This window comes from Urocitellus parryii, chromosome 9 (genome assembly GCF_045843805.1).
Source record: "Urocitellus parryii isolate mUroPar1 chromosome 9, mUroPar1.hap1, whole genome shotgun sequence".
NCBI classification, from domain to species: domain Eukaryota; kingdom Metazoa; phylum Chordata; class Mammalia; order Rodentia; family Sciuridae; genus Urocitellus; species Urocitellus parryii.
In genome coordinates, this window is record NC_135539.1 from 129,144,946 (window position 1) to 129,164,381 (window position 19,436).

General features: G+C 34.5%; 1 protein-coding gene across 1 annotated transcript; it reads left to right on the forward strand.

Annotated features, from left to right (window-relative positions):
- Positions 1-9,446: 9,446 nt before the first annotated feature.
- Pdc (phosducin) lies at positions 9,447-18,867 on the forward strand. Its single transcript, XM_026392891.2, has 3 exons — positions 9,447-9,510; positions 13,810-13,955; positions 18,340-18,867. The coding sequence occupies exons 1-3, from the start codon at positions 9,450-9,452 to the stop codon at positions 18,865-18,867; spliced, it is 735 nt and encodes a 244-aa protein (XP_026248676.1). The 5' UTR covers positions 9,447-9,449.
- Positions 18,868-19,436: the final 569 nt, after the last annotated feature.

Here is a 19,436-nt window from a genome sequence, read left to right on the forward strand (position 1 = left end):
TAAAACTATTTGAGTAAGGTAGGAGCTGAGAAAGCATTGTATCTGTTTTGCAGTATCTTACATCACCATTTCTTCTGTCCAACTCATGAGCTTGAATGAATCTATATGGGGGAGGAGTAGTATATAAATTAAGGGATGTTCTGCTAGCATCAAGGTATGTGTTATGAAAATGAAAGGAAACTAATATTTGCTGAGTGCCAGCCATTCTCTTAGCATTTCTTTTTATGATAAACATTTTGAGGACTATGTGTCCTTTATTTTACTCATCCTTCTGGGAATTTATTTTTAAAGAAAATTCTCATTATGATGCCACAAAATATACAAGTTGAAGTATCCCAAAACTAATACTTACAATAACTAAAGGTGGCAAAAGAAATCCCAAGTGTTGCTAATATCTCTGCAAAGTCCTACTTCATTACAAAACTGAAATGCAGAGAATGTATATAAGGCACTGACATAAATGCAAAAAAGAAAATCAAATAGAAAAACCACATAACAATTTGAGTAGGAAATTCAATTCACTGGAAAACTAGTATGTTATATTTAAATTAAATAATCACTCCCATTTCCCACTTGGGCACACATCTTCAGAAAATCTTTCAACTACTACTTTCAAACACATTCATGTATATTTTATTAGCCTATATTTCATAATTCCAAATTTGTCTCCTGTTCATGTTATTAAATGCTTTGTGGCAAATAGTCCTTACTAGAAGTAAATCAAATTGCTTAATAAAGGACCTCAGTAATGAAGTAGAATATAAAACAATTGAAAGTAATATGTATAATATGTAACTATATACACACATACCTATTCTTTGGGTGGGAGAGATAATTAGACATAAACAGTGCATAAGTGTGTTGATTCCTAAATAAAATTTAAGTTAGTTTTACTATATGAATTATTAATTTTAAATGTTTGTTTTAGTATTTTTAGGTACTAATTATGAAGTCTTTACTCAAAACCTATGAAGTTTCCAATGTTACATACTGGACACTTTACATATTTTCCCTCACTTAATCATCATTTGAAATATACGCTATTATTACTCCAAACTTTAAAAAGAAGAAATTAAAGCACAGAGGGCTTTAGTGATTTGCCCAATGTCACACAGCTAATATTTGCAAAACTAGACTTGAATTCAAGTGTCCAAGTACTAATTACTGTGCTATACTGCCACTTGGAAGCATTTGTGGTTCCTACCCACAAAAAGCTTAGTTCCTCCTTTGAGAAGACAAACATAAATTTAAAAATTAAAGAATAATTTAAGAAATTAATACATATATTATGGGCCATAAAATCCCCTCTATATTGTTATTACCTTAAGGGCATATCACTTTTAGCTCGCCATCTCCCATTCCCAAAGTCAATAAATTGAATAGTGGGACCAGGGAGCCAAAAGGAAACTTGGGTGAAATAATGACATCAAACCTTATGATTTGAAAGACAGTGAGGTCTCCACAAACCTAGTAACATGCCCTCTATTTGACATGGTCTTGTCGACCTATCTAATATGAAATTCCACACTGATAACTTATTTTAATAAGAAAGAAAATGCAAAACTGCTTTCTCTAGAAGTCCAATATGACATTGGGAGGTGCTCTTCATGGCAGGGGGTAAAACTTCTCACATTAATATGTTAGTACTGATGAGCACATTAGCCTGGCTTAGTGGCCAGATTATCTCAGTCACCTTGGAACACAGAGACCTGAGATGTTTGGTTAGAGGTGGAAACAATAGCAAGTGCTGCAAAGGTGAGGTGAGTGGCCTAGTGTGACCCAGAATGGGGCACAGATCAAGACAAAATCTAGCTTTCTAATGGCAGTGAAAGTGAAGCAAGACGTTCTTGATTTTGCCCACTTAACAGGTTTACTGGTCCCTGCCATCTCAGAACATAAATTGTCCTTGATTCTATTGCAGTTAGTATATTTACACCAATATATTCCTTAGTATGTAAGAGTGTCCCAAAACTGACAAAGAAATGACAGGCATTCATATTACCTAACGTGAATGAGAATGCCCTCTATATTGTTGTGGGACCTTCTGCAGCATCCCAGGAGTGTGAGTCCAGAAGCAGGGAAAGGACACCAAAACAATGGGAGAGTTAATTCTAGGAAATTCTCCTTTCCCTGACTGTGGCCTTACTTAAAGGATAAGGAGGGAGCCCTGAAAAATCTGGAGCCTCCAAAGCTTTAGACATTAAGGAAAGGGCTGGCGATGGGAGCCAGAAAACAGGGACTGTGGCCAGCATCTGTACCAAAAAAGCCTGAGCCCGGAACTACGAACTAAATTATATCCCCCCAAGTTCATGTGTCGAAGTCCTAATCTCCAATGAAATATATTTGGAGATAGGACCTTTACAGAAATAATTAAGCCTCGAAGAGGTCATAAGGATAAGGCTCTGATCCTGTAGGATTAGTGTCCTCATAAGAAAAGATACTAGAGAGCTTGTTCTCTCTCTGTGATGTGAGGACACAATCAGAAGGTGGCCATCTGCAAGCCAGGAAGAGAGCCCTCACCAGAGAGTGGACTTGCTGGATCCTGATCTAGGAACTTCTAGCCTCTGGAAGTGTGAGAAAATACATTTCTATTGTTTAAATATCATAGTCTATGGTATTTTTTATAATAGCAGAAGCAAAGGCACCATACAACTGTGTTTATTTTTTACTTTTAATACATAGAAATACTTAAGTGCTAATTTGCAAATATCTCTCTCTCTCTCTCTCTCTCTCTCTCTCTCTCTCTCTCACACACACACACACACACACACACACACACACACACACACACAGATTTTTATATAAAACTTGGACTAGATAGTAACAGGCCTATTAAACAAACAGACTTGATTTTAGAAGCTGGTCTTAAACATTTCTGAAGCCACAGAATTGTTATTTCAATTACATTTTTAAAAATCAAATACTATTCTTTGGAGTGTAGAGTTAGTTCTTTCAAATGATTGATGAATAAAATCTCATTTCACATACAAATCTCAACACAAAATTCACATGTAATATTTCCATAATTTTGCCATATGTGTAAGAGTAGCTCTACAAAGGACATTTCCTAGTTTTCTTGTTTTATATAATAATGCATATTGCTTATTACATTTGTTTTTTAAAATAATCAAGAGACACAAGATTGATGGTAAATTCTCCATCAGTTTATATGATCATTAAGAACCAGGCTGGGGATGAAACTTAGCAGTAGGGTGACTTACCTAGCATGCACAAAGTCCTGGGTTCAATCACCAGCAAAACACATACAACACACACACACACACACCAAAAAAAAAAAAAAAAATCAAGAACCAACCACAGGCAAAGCCATTTTGTCTTTTTGTACTGACTTCCCAGGGTCATGATCAGTCATTTAGAATTAATTTTGCTAACCTGCAATAAATGGACTCTTCTGTTACATTCAGTATAAACTAATGGGGTATTTTTTATAGTAGCAGAAGCAAAGGCACCATACAACTGTGAACTGTGTTTATATTTTACATTTAACACATAGAAATACTCAAGTGCTAGTTTTCAAAGATCACACACACACACACACACACACACACACAGATTTTTATATAAAACTTGGGCTAGATAATAACAGGCCTATGAAATAAACATACTTGATTTTAGAAGCTGGTCTTACACATTTCTGAAGCCATAGAATTGTTATTTCAATCACATTTTTAAAAATCAAATACTATTCTTTGGAGTGTAGAGTTAGTTCTTTCAGTAGCCAGGCATGGTAGCATGCACCTGTAATCCCAATGTGTCAGGAAGCTGAGGCAGAAGGATCACAAAATCAAGGCCAACCTCCCAAATAAAAACTTTAAAACAACAACAACAAAAACTGGAGATGAAAAACACCACTGGGTTCAATTCCCAGTACTGGGGGGGGGAAATCTACCAATAAACTACAAGAGAGTTTTGAAAACAAAGCCCTTCTTAAGGAACACTGAGAATCTATAAGTTAATTCTAAACTATATGCTCTGATTAGGTCATCATATTTGAAATGATTAACAATTGTCAACACAGCAGTGTCATTAGAACAGGAACAATGATGATATTGAAATGTTTAGGGATGGATCTAGATTTTTTCAAGAGTCTTCTAAAACTGATAGATAAGAATTATACTCACTCCCTTTCTATTCTAGATTACTACTAACCACTGGATACAAGAACAACAAGCAGAATCCCCTCTATTTGTCTCATCTTATTTCTTGGAAATTGCTAAACCATGATTTGGCGGTGTTAGAACTTTGAGGACACATTTGAGAAATGTTATCTCATATAAGTCATTATTTTAAATTTATTATTAAAATCCTATAATAAGAGGAAAATAAGACCCCAACTTGGTAAAATTATATTTTATACCATTTTTTTGCCAAAATTAATTTTTTCCTTATTAATTATTTCCTTATTACTTAGGAGAGTAATATCATGCCCTTAGCTGAATGATATTCTGTCAAAAGTCATCAACATATAATTATTTAATACAGATTTTATTAATTAAAACAGTATTATAACAATCTAAAATTTAAAAAGCAACAGCATCAGAGATTTTAAAATTATGTAAGATGGAAAATACGGAAACTCTTGAACTATAGTAAATCTTGATCAAGGCAGTTTTTTTTCTGTCTTCTTGCCCTACCTTTCACCAGTTTCCAAGGACAAAGATGTGCTTACTGCCACTCAATTCTTCTAAAAATCCTATTACTATTTTAAATCCTTTAACCTAAAGCAGACATGGAATATTTAATAATATAATATTAAGTATAATAATATAAATTAATAATATTAATATCATTGCAAACCAAATATTCAATTTTAAATTGCTGATAACTGGGCATAATGGCACATGCCTATAATTCTAGCAACTCCAGAGGCTGAGGCAGAAGGATCATGAGTTCAAAGCCAGCGTCAGCAATTTAGCAAGGCCCTAAGTAACTTAGCAAGACCTTGTCTCAAAATAAACTATATTTAAAAAGGGCTGGGGATGTTGCTCAGTGGTTAAGCACCTCTGGGTTCAATTCTTGGTAACCTCCCAAAATAAATAAGTAAATTGCTGATATACAGTATGCATGTACATAAAAGATATATTTTTATTTTTTTCCATCAGATACGTAGAATACTCACTATGTGCCAGGAGCTTAGAGACTAATTCAAAGGCAGGCACAGTGATGCAAGCATATAATCCACTAGGACAGGAGGATGGCAAGTTCAAGGCCAACCTGGGTAACTTAGCGAGACCCTGTCTCAAAATAAAAGTTAGGGCTGGAGACGTTGTTCAGTGGTAAAGTGCCACTGGCTTTAATCTCTAGTAACCAGGGAAAACAAACAAACAACAACAGAAAGGAATAAAACACTAACTACTTTTATGATGCTAAAATAAAAATTTTAAAAATATTTGGGATAATCAGCAAAACCCAGAGTGAGGAGGTGAAGGAAAATTAGATAAAAATCTATCATTTATCAATAGTTAATGATATTTTTATACATCTTTCTGTACAGAGGCAACATGCAGTGCAAGCACAAATGCTCATGTCTCTATATTTTTTTTTCTTTTTTTTTTTTTTTTTTTTTGGTACCAGAGAATGAACCCAAGGGCCTTTACCACTGGACCACATACCCCAGCCCTTTTTTATATTTTATTTAGAGACAAGGTCTCACCGAGTTGCTTAGGACCTTGCTAAATTGCTGAGGTCAGCTTTGAACTCACAATGCTCCTGCCTCAGGCTCCCAAATTGTTTGGATTATAGGAGTGGGCCACTGCGCCTAGCTTTTCAATATTTTTCTTCCTATTCATTCATTCCTTCCCCCAGCAGTAAACAATAACAAATATTTGTACCATAACCAATCTTTGTATTCAACTCAAATGTAGACAATAGGTTAAAAGACAATCTTTTTCTTAAACAGGCAACACAGTTGACTTGGTGTTTGTTCTTCATATAATTCAGAGCCCAGAGAAACGTCTATTCTTAATATATGTTAATCCAATCAATGAATCAAGTTTGTCCTAAGTAACTTGATTATCTTTTTAGTAAAGGGATTTCTTGAAATTACAGAAAGTCTTTTCTAAAAATGGAATTTCTTTTTTTCCCCCACCCCATTATTAGATTAGCAAGAAACAAGTCAAGACAAAGCTGTTTCTGTCTCTTCAACATTTGAAACAAAAATTTTAGATTTTCTTAAATCTTGTGCACACTTATTGAGAATCATAGTTCTCCCAAATTAACAATCTGCTCTTGCAAAATAAGAGATTCCTTTGAGTCTCTGCTTTTCTGGGAACTAAATAGCTATTGAAGTCATCAGAGAAGTTTTCATTTCTTAGTTATGTAGGTATTTTTTTAAGCAAAGATTTTCTCATTTTTTTAGATGCAAAAATTATTTTTAAATAATTTCAGTAAGTCATGAAATTGCTTCTTTTGTCCAACAGTATTTACTTATGTTCATTTCCATTATTCTTTTTACTTATTCAAATTCTATATTCTTTTTTTACCTTTATAGTTATGAAAATATTGTGGTATAAACTGGTTTTCCCCTGAGACACTTTGCTTAAAAGCCTCTTCTTATTCAACTAGGAAAATCAAATTTGCCAAAACTTTGACCTCCAGTGATTCTGAATAGGGACTGTGGTAATTGAAACAATAAAATAATAGGAACAGTCCAAGTATTAGGATGAAGATGAAGGCAGAATTCTAGCTTACTATCTTGTAATTTGGAAACACACTGAAGACACCAAGTCCAGTATTGAAATGTAAATCAAATCAATTTTTTTAAAAAAAAAGGAGAAAAGAAGGAGGGGGAGGGGAAGCAGAAGGGAAAGGAGGAGGAGAAGAAATTCAAAGCACAAGCAGAATGATATCATGGCTTAAAACTGATTTTGAAATAGTATATCCACTGCTAATATATATTCCCTGACAAAATGTTCAGAAAAAAACACAACTGAGGACTCCTTGAGGCATACATTAGTATGCATAATAACTGTATTTTCCAATTATTTAAAAGCTAATGATGCAAGTATGTTTGACTGTGAACTAAAAAAAATAAGGTTTGATATGAGGGTAGCAAGCAGTTTCACATGAATAAAAAGTGTGTAGTAGATTTTAGCTTCTCAAAAGTACTCCAGGCCCGGTTACTGGATGTTTTCATTTGCTGGGTGGCTAACCTCATTAAAACCTACTCGTTGGTTTGAAGAGAAGCTGTGGTGTTTAGCCAAGGATTGGATTTGCCAATGTTATGCTCGAATTCTGGACCCCCAAAAGACCACCAAAGACCAAGATCGATGCAAGCAGCAAAGAGGTGTTTATTGCGAGCTAGCTGGGTCCTCCGCGCGCACACAGGAACTGGTGACGCTGAGATGCCCCGAGCCCAGGGTTTGCAGCAGTTTTATACACTCTTTGGGGAAGGCAGGGACTTGACATACATCATAGCATCTCTTAGCAAATCATCACACACCGCGGGAAAATCAAATAACAACTCTAAAACATGATTAGCACATTCACTGGTGGGAACAAGTTAGGTAGGGGTGATTGTTACTACGAGAGGGGGATTCATTTGAATTGATTGGTTTAAGCCAAGAGGGGTGTTCATGCTGAACTATATGGTTTCCCAACACCATAAACTACTGGAGGGTCATCTGGCATCCCAGGTATTTCCCTATCTCATGCTGATTGATGGCTGCTAGAGGATTGTTATGGGTCCCCACCTAGCCTGACTGAGTCAGGGACACCTGGTGCAGCAGATATTTCCTGTTATTTGTAGATAAATAACTTAGCAGGGTGGGAATGTGCCTAGGAGTGCTCTGTGGGTCTTTCCTAGGACAAAGGTCATGTCCCTTCCTTGGACAGGCTTTGCTCTGAGGTAGAGGCTGGTTTTTCACCAAACCATACAGAAAAAATAACTTTGTTATAGTGAGTTAATTTCCATAACAGTGGAATGGTTGAGAGTAGGCTCCCAAGTCAAATAGTCTAGATTAAAATCTTTGCTCCAGCACTTTCTATGTGATGGTGGGCAAGTAACTTAAATTCCCTTTCAATTTCCTCAGTTGCAAAGTGACATTAACGATTATCCCTACCATATATGGTTATGTGAGAATTAAATGAGTTTTAACTCATAAAATAGTTGGAAAAGCACCTAGCACATAGTAAATATCTGAAGTATGTAATGATTATTAACTAAATGTTTATTATATAAAATATTAGAGCAAATTATATATAATTTAATAACAATAATTTTTAAAAAGTCAGTTGCTGAGAGCCATTAGCCAAGTAGGTATGACAATTTCCTTGCCAGCGTACCCCATGTTGCTTAGAGGAAGGACTCGTGGAAATGGACTTGCCTTGGACATTCGCTGTGACATTGCATGTATGCTTGAGTAAGGTGACCTTGCTCAAGGACCAGGGCGGATCTGGTTTAGGGCAGATCAGGTTTTAGGGAGTATCCCACTCCTTGGGTTTAGGGCGGTTCCAGGTTTAAGGTGTACCCTGCCGGGAATAGGGAGTATCCTGCTGATTAGAGCCTGATGGAGTATGTGGATTTTGTCCAGAACGTGTTTGTAGAGGGCCGGTGTGAGTTCAGGAATAAAGAATTGCTGTTTGAATCTACAAGGTTGTGAGTGGCTCGTGATTTTGTGCCCAGCCAGAGTGTGGCAGTCAGTTACTGACAATGTTCATCAAGCATAAAGAACTAAAATGAAGGTATATTGAAAAAAATAAGACAAACCATGAATTTTCCAGACATCTTTAGCAACACAAATGATAGATAATTCCGTATCACTTTAATTACTTGCAGTTGACCTACAGTGGAACCTGGCAGCAGGGACCTATAAATATACATATACATACACACATTTATTTTTATATGTAAGGGGGGTCCGGCGGAGCGTCGGAGGGAGAGACCACACACAAGAGACTTACTCCATGCAATTGGCAAAAGGGGATTTATTGGGGATCCATTCCAGCGCGCTGGGACTCTGTGCCCACTCAAGAAGGGAGCGCAGCTCAGAGCCCCGAGCAGAGGTTCAAACAGAGCTTAAGTACACTTTTTGGGGAGGGCGGGAGTCTTTGCATACATCAGAACAAATCATCATGAGGCGCAGGGAAATTGAACAACAACTCTGAGACGTGATTGGCACATTCATTGGCGGGCGAGGGTGATTGGTCATTCGTAAGCGGGTTACACATTCAAACTGATTGGTTCGGGCCCTGTGAGGAACTGCACAGGGCCCTAGGCTAAATGGCCAGTAGGGTGTTGTCTTAACTATCTCAGGAATCTGGGTGTAACAGAGGAACTTAATAATACCTAATCTTTTACATTCAAGCTTTCCAGCTTAGAAACTTTACCCTTTCATATATTTATGTATAAATGCATGTATATTCTGGCATTCATCTGCATTTTTGCTTCTTTGTTTATTCTGTAGATTATATAAAGACTAATCCCTAAAATGGAAGAAGGCAAAAGCCAAAGTTTTGAGGAAGACTTTGAAGGACAGGCCACACATACAGGTAAGTAAAACTAGAAAGAAAAATAATTATTAAATTAAGATTAAATCTACAAATATCTTACAATCGATCAACAAATTTTTGAAAAATGTTCAACATCTCTAGCAATTAGAGATATGCAAATAAAAAATACTCTAAGATTTCATCTCACTCCAGTCAGAATGGCAATTATCAAGAATTCAAGCAACACTAGTGCTGGTGAGGATGTGGGGAATTGCAAAATGGTGCAACCACTTTGGAAAGCAATATGGAGATTCCTTAGGAAACTTGGAAAGGAACCACCATTTGACCCAGCTATCTCACTCCTCAGTCTATACCCAAAGGACTTAAAATCAGCATACTGCAGTGATATAACAATGTCAATGTTTATAGCGTCTCAATGCATAATAGCTAAACTGTGAAACCAACCCCAATGCTCTTCCATAGATGAATGGATAAAGAAATTGTGTGTGTGTGTGTGTGTGTGTGTATGCAATGGAATATTACTCAGCCTTAAAGAAGAATGAAATTATATGGCAGTATGTAAAAATGTGGATGTGTAACCGATGAGATTCTGCAATCTGTATTTGGGGTAAAAATGGGAGTTCATAACCCACTTGATTCTAATGTATGAAATATGATATGTCAAGAGCTTTGTAATGTTGTGAACAACCAATAAAAAAAAAAAGAATGAAATTATGGCATTTACAAGTAAATGGATGAAGTCAGAGAATATCATGCTAAACAAAGTAAGCCAATCTCAAAAAACTAAAGGCCAAATGTTTTCTCTGATAAGTGGATGCTAATCCATAATGGGGAGGGTGTGCAAAGGAAGACTGGAGGAACTTTGGATTGGTCAAAGGGGAGGGAAGGGAGGGGAGGAGGTATGGTGGTGAAAGATGGTGGAATGAGATGGACATTATTACCCTATATACCGGTATGATTGCACAAATTGTGTGACTCTACATCATGTACAAGCAGAGAAATGAAAAGTTGTGCTCCATTTGTGTGAAAAAATAAAATAAGATTTTAAAAAACTACAAATATCTAATATTCTTGTCAATAATATTCATCATGGAATTTGAGTAATATCTTCATATGGTAATACAGACAAATTTAAAAATACTCGAGTCCATAAATTAACTTGAAATGAAATAAAACAGTTTTATTTTAATGTCAAAGAATGAGAAAAACACTACTGATAATTTCTTTTTTGTTTGTTTTTAAGAAAAATGTTATTTCAATTAAAATTTAATACAATTATTCATGCAATAACAATGTGCTCTTCTAAGGAATATAAAGAAAGACTGCAGCAACACTGCAGCAGGGAAAACAATGGTCATTGCATTACCAAATTTCTCTATTTTCCACACTTCTGGGCATTGTCATTAAATTACTGATAATTTCTTTCTTTTTTTTTTTTAATAATTTTTAGTTGAACCAATGTGATCCTGCAATCCGTACACATGGAAAAATAAGATTAAGATTACGTACCCCATTTGAATCAAATGTATGATATGTCAAGATCATTGTTATGTTTTGAGCAACTAATAAAAAAATAAATAAAAAATAGCACAATAAAATAAATAATTTTTTTTTAAAAAGAGGCAATATATATAATCTAAGATACATTAGGTGGATTTCAAATGACAAATATTTCAGATCTACTTGATCTTTAGAAAACACTAATTATGAGTGGTGATTTGTACACTCTGTCTTTTAATTATTTTATTTTTTAAAAAAATTTTTAGGAGAATTTTTTTAATATTTATTTTTCAGTTTTTGGTGGACACAACATCTTTATTTTATGTGGTGCTGAGGATCGAACCCAGCACCCCGTGCATGTCAGGCGAGCTCGATACCGCTTGAGCCACATCCCCAGCCCTTTTTAATTATTTTATTTGTGAGGTCAAATCTTACTGATTCATGGAACAATAAATTTGCCAAATGTATTCAAAGAATGAAAAACAGCTTTAGTAGAGGGCACTTATAATCTTCACAAGATATTTTAATGCTATTGAGAATTTACTGTCTGTTGATAGAAATGAGCAAAACAAAATCCACTTTGTGGTACTTCACTAGTAAATGAAGATTATTAAAATGTTGTATACTTTTATTCCTATGTTTAAAATATAGCCTGAAATTATATTCTTCTTCTGGCATCTTTGATAATAAAAAACAACAGTATTATCAAAAAAAATTTTTAGTTATTGATAGACCTTTATTTATTTATTTATTTTTAAATTTATACAACAGGCTGAGAATCAAACCCAGTGCCTCACACATGCCAAGCAAATGTGCTACCACTGAGCCCCAGCCCCAGATTACTGACAATTTTTTGCTGCCCAATTTTCTTGCTACCACACCTCCCTATCCACAATATAACTAACTGATTTTCATTGCTCTACTCTCCTCCAATCTGTCCCCACTACAGTCTTTTAAATGGTGTATAACTATCTATATGCCACTACAAAGAGCTTAAAAGTTAAATGCCATTAAATTTTAAAAATCAAATTTCTTTTAACTCTATTGAATCTGATTTGACTAGTAGTTTCCTGTATCTTTTTAATATGGATTTAGAACATTTAAATTTAGCTAAAAGTTTGAATTCATACTAGCACTAGGCAAAATATGTGGCAATTCATTTTTTAAAGGTCATGTAAGCAATAGCTCTCTAAGTACAACATAAAAAAATTGATAAATTCAGAAGAAGGAAAAACAAAGAAAATAATAATTGGAGCAAAAATTTTTTAAAAACTAACAAATTAGGAAAAAAATTTACAAATCAATAGGTAAACAAAAGATCAACTTCTTAATATGTATTAAGAACTCTTACAAATTAATAAGAAAAAGATGATCAACCAAATGGGACAAGGGACAAAAGATTGGATGGGAAGCAAAAACAAACCAAAAAAAAAAAAAAAACACTTATAAATTTAGAACTTTGGTGAGATGCATTTTTTTTCACACGACTAGAAAAAGTAAAAGACTTAATAACACTTTTTGGAATAAGACAACTTTATACATTGCTGAGAATAGTTTAAGTTGGTACAATCTTTGTAAGGGCAGCCTAGTAAAAGCAAAATCTGAAATGTATAATGTCCTTTGACCAAACAGTTTTACTTCTACAACGATAGATATACCTGCATAGATATAAAAAAAAATATGTGCAGAGTTCTTCACACAGCATCATGTCATAGAAAAAACTGTGGAAATAATAATGCATATCAACAAAAAACTGTCCAAGTAAATTAGAATACCATACCTCCATTAAAAAAAAAAGAGCCTTGTTATGTGTGTAGATGAAAGAAATCTCAAAGACATATTATGAAGTGAAAACATTAAGTAAGGAAAAGTATGTGTAATACATATAAATTGTGTATATAATGTGTGCATACAATATCTTACCATTTGTGGCAAACAGGAGAAAAAAGATTCTACACACAAAACCACACATATAAAATGTTTTGTATCTGCATAAAATATCTGGAAGATCAAGACTATACAAGAAAATTTAAAAAACATCGATTGCCTGAATATACTTGCATATAGAACATAACATTAAAGGCATAGAAAGATTAAGCTTGAGTGAAGGATATTCAGTTTATTTCTTCATGTTTTCAAGAATTTATGACCTTGTAAGCACTGATACCCACCCCGCCCCACTCAGTATTGTTACTTTTCAGGGCAACTGAATATCAGAATTCCAGTTGGGATCATCCTTGATTTAATTAACTTTTCTTAAATCTGCAGATTCCGTCTCTCCTGTATCTGTAGAAGATTCTTAAGACTCTTAGAAGAAATTGGGTGATTATGTAATGACTTTCTCTAAAGCATCTTAGTTTTGCTAATTGAGGTCAGGCCTCCTTCTCACTGGTTGTCTTTAGTCATTCTTGTTATCTATCCTTTCCCCAGTAATCACAGACCTGGTTTTCTTTATTAATAGTGTAATACCAATGTTACTTTATTGCTGAAGCTTCTTTCTTATATAATGAAAGTGCTATTTTTAAAAAATTCTCCTTTTCACCATATATTCTAATTTTTAAAAATTTCTATCCGATTCTTTTTACCAATAGCTCAAAGTGCGTAATTTATATTTTCATTAGAGCAGATTATTTTACAAAGATTCTTTGTCAATATCCAATTAACAAGATTAATCTGAAAGAACCTTTTACGAGCAAGGCAGTAGGAATTTCTAGGCCAAAGAAAATGTTTTTTTCCTGACGCAGGAGATAAGAACTCTGTTCCCACAGCAATATGTACACAAATTTCAATTATGCAGATAGTTCTTTTCAAAATGCAGATGGGATTTTTTTATTCCAGGTCCCAAAGGAGTAATAAATGATTGGAGAAAGTTTAAATTAAGGAGTGAAGAGAGTGAATCCATCCCACCTAGCAAGAAGGAGATTCTCAGGCAAATGTCTTCTCCTCAGAGCAGAAATGACTCAAAAGAAAGATTCAGCAGAAAGGTAAGATAAGTAAAAAATATTTATTAAAGATTTACAATGTGCTAAGTCACTCTAAATAATTACTTTAGAACACTATGAAAGATATTCATTACAATATTGTTTATACTGGCAAAAATGGAAATGAAATTAATCTCTATCAAAGCATTCCATACTAACAAATGTATACAGCTATTAAAAGAATGAGCTACAGGGCTGGGGATGTGGCTCAAGTGGTAGCTTGCTCGCCTAGCATGCATGCGGCCCGGGTTCAATCAGGGTTCGATCCTCAGAACCACATACCAACAAAGATGTTGTGTCCACCGAGAACTAAAAAATAAATATTAAAAAATTCTCTCTCGAAAAAAAAATTATTAAAAAAAAAAGAATGAGTTACAAATACATGAATTGACTTCGGGGAAGTTTCACAATATGAGAAGCTAAGTGCACAGAGTTTTAAATTATATGAATAATTCTATTCTAAAGAAGAAAGAAACACACATTGTAATTTTTTATGTTTTTATTAGTACATTATAGTTATATATAATATTGAAGTTCATTTTGACATAATCATACATCTATGGAATATAATTTGCTCCACTTCAGTACCTGGTACTTCCTCTTTCCTTTCCTTCCTCCCCCTATTCTTCTTCCTTTATTATATTGGTCTTCCTTCTATTTTTTTACAGTTTTTTTTTTAAATTAGTGCTTTATAGAGATACATAAAGGTGAAATTATTGTGGTATATTCATTTATGCACATAGCACAATCTGGTCAATTTCATTCCTCCATTCCTCCCTTTTCCAGTTGCTCCCCCCTCTCCCTCAATCCCCTTTCTTTGTTCCACTGATTTCCCTTCTATTCTCATGGAATCCCCCACTCCTGCTTTTGTTCCTTATTTTGGTCTAACTTCGAATTATCAGAGAAAACATTTGACCCTTGACTTTCCAAGTCAGGCTTATTTCACTTAACATGATGTTCTCCAGTTCCATCCATTTACCAGCAAATGCTGTAATTTCATCCTTCTTTCTGGCTGAATAAAATTCTGTTGTTTATATATACCACATTTTCTTAATCCATTGATCTGTTGATGAACATCTGGGCTGGTTCCAGTGAATTACACTGCTATAAACACTGATGTGCATGTATCACTATAGTATGCTGATTTTAGTTCTTTAGGATAAATACCAAGAAGTTCGATTGCTGAATCATATGGTGGTTCCATTTCTGATCTTTTGAGGAATCTCCATTTTGCTTTCCAAAGTGGTTGTACCTTGTTTGTAGTCCCATCAACAAGGCATGAGTCGTAAATATGTCCCTTATTTAAAACACCCTATGTTTTTTGTTTGTTTTGTGGTACTGGAGATTAAACCCAGGGCACTCTACCACTGAGCTATATCCCCAGTCCATTTTTAATTTAAATTTTGAGACAGGATCTCACTAAGTTGCTAAGGCTGATCTTGAACTTGTGATCTTCCTGTCTCCCAAGTAGTTTGAATCGTAGGAATGTGCCACTAAGCCCAGATCTGTATGTTTTTAATGCTTATGTGATTGTAAGCATATGAGTTTGTGTAGAAAATTACAGAGACATTCACCAAGTTGACAATATTGATAATTTGAAAGAGTGAGATTGGGGAAAAAGGAGGAGGAAAAATAAATCTCAAAAACAATAACAAGGGGGTGGGGTTGTGGCTCAGAAGTTGAGTGCTTGCCTAGCACATGTGAGGCCCTGGGTTCAATCCTCAGCACCACATAAAAATAAAAAACTAAAATAAATGTATTGTGTCCAACTACAACTAAAAAATAAATATTAAAACAACAATAACAACAACAAAGGCTATATATTTACACCTCTGCTAAAAAGTTGTATTTTTAAAAGATTTCCCTTATTTAGGTTATATAATGTATATGTTTATGTCATAAAGAGATATATTAAAATGTTAATGGGGATTATCTGAGTATTAAAGTAGTAAAATTTCAGTATTTTTTTGTTTGTTTTTTAAGCCATGTTTTTATCTTCATAATTAGGATGCATTATTTAAATAACAATGATTGTGAAAAAGAAACCATAAAGTCACTTTCATTTGTGGGGAAAAATCACAATAGTGAATTATTTATCTCTAAACCAGTGCATATGAGTTGTATACTGAGAGTCAACAGACAACTACAGTCAGAAATAAGCCTTGGTCTAAGGCTTCTGACAAGGGTGATGATCTTCAAGTCAAATATTTTTGGGGAATGGGGGCAGAGGATGGTTCTTTATTGAGTCACTATGCTGTGGATGAGACAAATTTTCCCATCTGAATTACTGCAAGAATACCTACTCTTGTTTGGAACAGATGTAGAGAGAAAACAAGTATGAAAGTATTTTAAAACATAAAAAACTATCCAAATGTGTTATGTAAAAATCTTGTGTCTAAGCTAGGTTTTGGAAATGTACCTTAATGCCTAAATATCTGTACACCTGAATAAGTAAATAGAACAAGTTCTCATATGAATGCTCAAATTCATCTTGAAATCAATATTTGTGTGGTTAGTCTATTAAATTATCAGAACTCCAGTAGCAACTTAAGAATTATTCAAAATGTCCATTAATTTTAGAGCTAAAACAAATCAAATTGAGACAATACTGTTAAGAGAGAAAATGTAATAGGATAAGAAAAAGAAAGAAGACAGTAAGAAAACAAATATAAGAGGGAGAAACAAGAGAAAGAAGGAATAAAAGCATAAGATATTTCTCCTTAACTTGAATCTCAGTATATTCGTAGTCACAATGACACTAATAATGCTTATCTCAGAGGTTTGTTGTGTGGATTAAATAATATAATCCACAGAAAATGCCTAAGACATGGTAGATATACCATAAACATTAGTTTTTTGCCATCTTAATTTTCCTACACTTTATTGTTTTCCCAAAGATGGAAATGTGCTTATAAATATACTTTATAAAATTGGCCTTTGGTTTCCAAAGCCAATTTTATACATTACCTGTTTTGGAGGAGTTAATTTCTCTCCTTTAAAATTGACTGTCATCCCAGAGACTCAGGAGCTGAGACAGGAGGATCCCAAGTTTCAGGCCAGCCTCAGCAACTTAGCAAGGCCCTAAGCAATTTAGAGAAACTGTCTCAAAAAAAAATTAGAATAATAATTAACAAGGTCTGGGGATGTAACTCAGTGGTAAAGCACCCCTCAGTTCAATCCCCAGTACTTAAAAAAATTGACAGCAGTTGCTTTTTGAGCAGTTATATGATGATAAAGCAGTAGACGCTGATCCTTCTTGGGTGCTATCCAACTTCCATGACTTGGGGGTTCTCCACATTTATTAGTGTCCCATACAACATTATGTCCCATTGCTCCTTTATACTTTCTTTTGGTTTGGTTTGGTTTGGTAAGGGGTGCTTGACATTCTTCTAAATACATTAATAACAGAGAAGATATCATGAAAGACTATGCAGGTAATTTTAAATCCTAGCTGCAGTGAAAAGAAGCTGTCATGAAAGAAGAAATTTAGGTCTTTTCTCATATTAGCCTAAACCAATGGATAAGAATAACCTAGAGGGCTTGTTAAAACATGGATGAGCCTCACCCTTACAGGTTCTGATTCAGTAGATGTGGGTGGTGCCCCAAAATGTACATTCCAAGAAGTTCCCAAGTGATGCTGAGGTTGCTGGTCCAGCAGTTGGCATTCTTGTTAAATCTTATGAATTCTAAGTAACTCTAACTGTGTCTTGTTTGAATTCCATTCTACATATTCTAAAAGTCCAGTAAATTATAAGACTTTAACAACTTTTGTGGAGGGAACATATGGAGGCATTTGTTAGAGACACATTTAAGTGTGTGTGTGTGTGTGTTTAGTGGTTTGTTGTTGTTTTGTTTCTTATTTGATAAAAGACCTTGCTGGATTTTTTTTTCACCCAAAGTGGTGAGTAGTTAAGTGTCATATTTCTGACTGAGACTGTGAGCTTCTTGTGGCTCAACTGCATTCAGCAATAATTATATATGGATTTAAGAATGAAATAATTATTGAACTCTTACTGTGTACCAAACATTATCTTAGATGTTGAAGATACATTAAGACAAATAAAATTCCTTCTCTTGTTGAACATAGTTAGAAAAAAACTGATATTAAATTAATCAAATATATAATATAAGCTTGGTTAGTATTTATTGCTATAATAAACAGTATAAAGATTTAAGAGTAGATCAGGGACCCTTTTAAGTAATCAAGGAAGGTGACCTTTGAACAAATTCTCAATGAGGTAAAGGCCATATTAGGAGTGGGGAGGAAGTGATCTAGGCAGAGAGAATAGCAAATACAAACTCCTAGAGTGGAGAATGGGTGTGGTATGCCTAAGGAATACACATTTCTGGCTGAATGATCTCTATCATTTCTTTCATCTGTTCTCAGATGAGCATTCAAGAATATGAACTAATCCATCAAGACAAAGAGGATGAAAACTGCCTACGTAAATACCGAAGACAGTGCATGCAGGATATGCATCAGAAGCTGAGTTTTGGGCCTAGATACGGGTTTGTATATGAGCTGGAAACTGGGGAGCAATTCCTGGAAACAATTGAAAAGGAGCAAAAGATCACCACAATTGTTGTTCACATTTATGAAGATGGCATTAAGGGCTGTGATGCTCTAAACAATAGTTTTACATACCTTGCAGCAGAATACCCTATGGTCAAATTTTGTAAAATAAAAGCTTCTAATACAGGTGCTAGGGACCGCTTTTCCTCAGAGGTACTCCCCACACTACTTGTTTACAAAGGTGGGGAACTCATAAGCAACTTTATTAGTATTGCTGAACAGTTTGCTGAAGAATTTTTTGCTGGAGATGTGGAGTCTTTCCTGAATGAATATGGGTTGCTACCTGAAAGAGAGATACAAGCCCTAGAGCAGACCAACATGGAGGAAGAAGATATGGAATAAAGTTCACTGTGTTAGCTGGGTGTGGTGGTGCACACCTGTAATCCCAGAGGTTTGGGAGGCTGAGGCAGGAGGACTGTGAGTTTGAAGCCAGCCCCATAAACTTAGTGAGGCCCTAAGCAATTTAGCAAGACCCTGTCTCTAAATAAAATATAAAAATGGGCTGGGGATGTGGCTCAGTGGTTAAGCACCTGGGTTCACTTCTGGGTACCAAAAAAAAAAAAGACTCACAGTGTCAATATCTCATATTTATTCTTTATATAATAAACATTGATTTTGGTAGTATCCATATTCCTTTAGAGAACACCAAATATGGTCATGATTATTGTAATTTGCAAAAAAAGATTAAAAATTTCAGTGTTAATATTAATGTTAGTTATTCAAATTGATATAGTGCTTTACAACAAAAACACTGTAGTCCTTAGCAACACTGTTTAGTAAACAAAGAGGTTGTGGATAATATTATGTCATTTTCTAAAACTTTCTTTCAAGTTATGTTTTAGCTTTTTTATTCTTTGTTTTTTCCTCAGTGTTATTTTTATTTGTGCTTTTCAAACTAATTTTCAAATTAA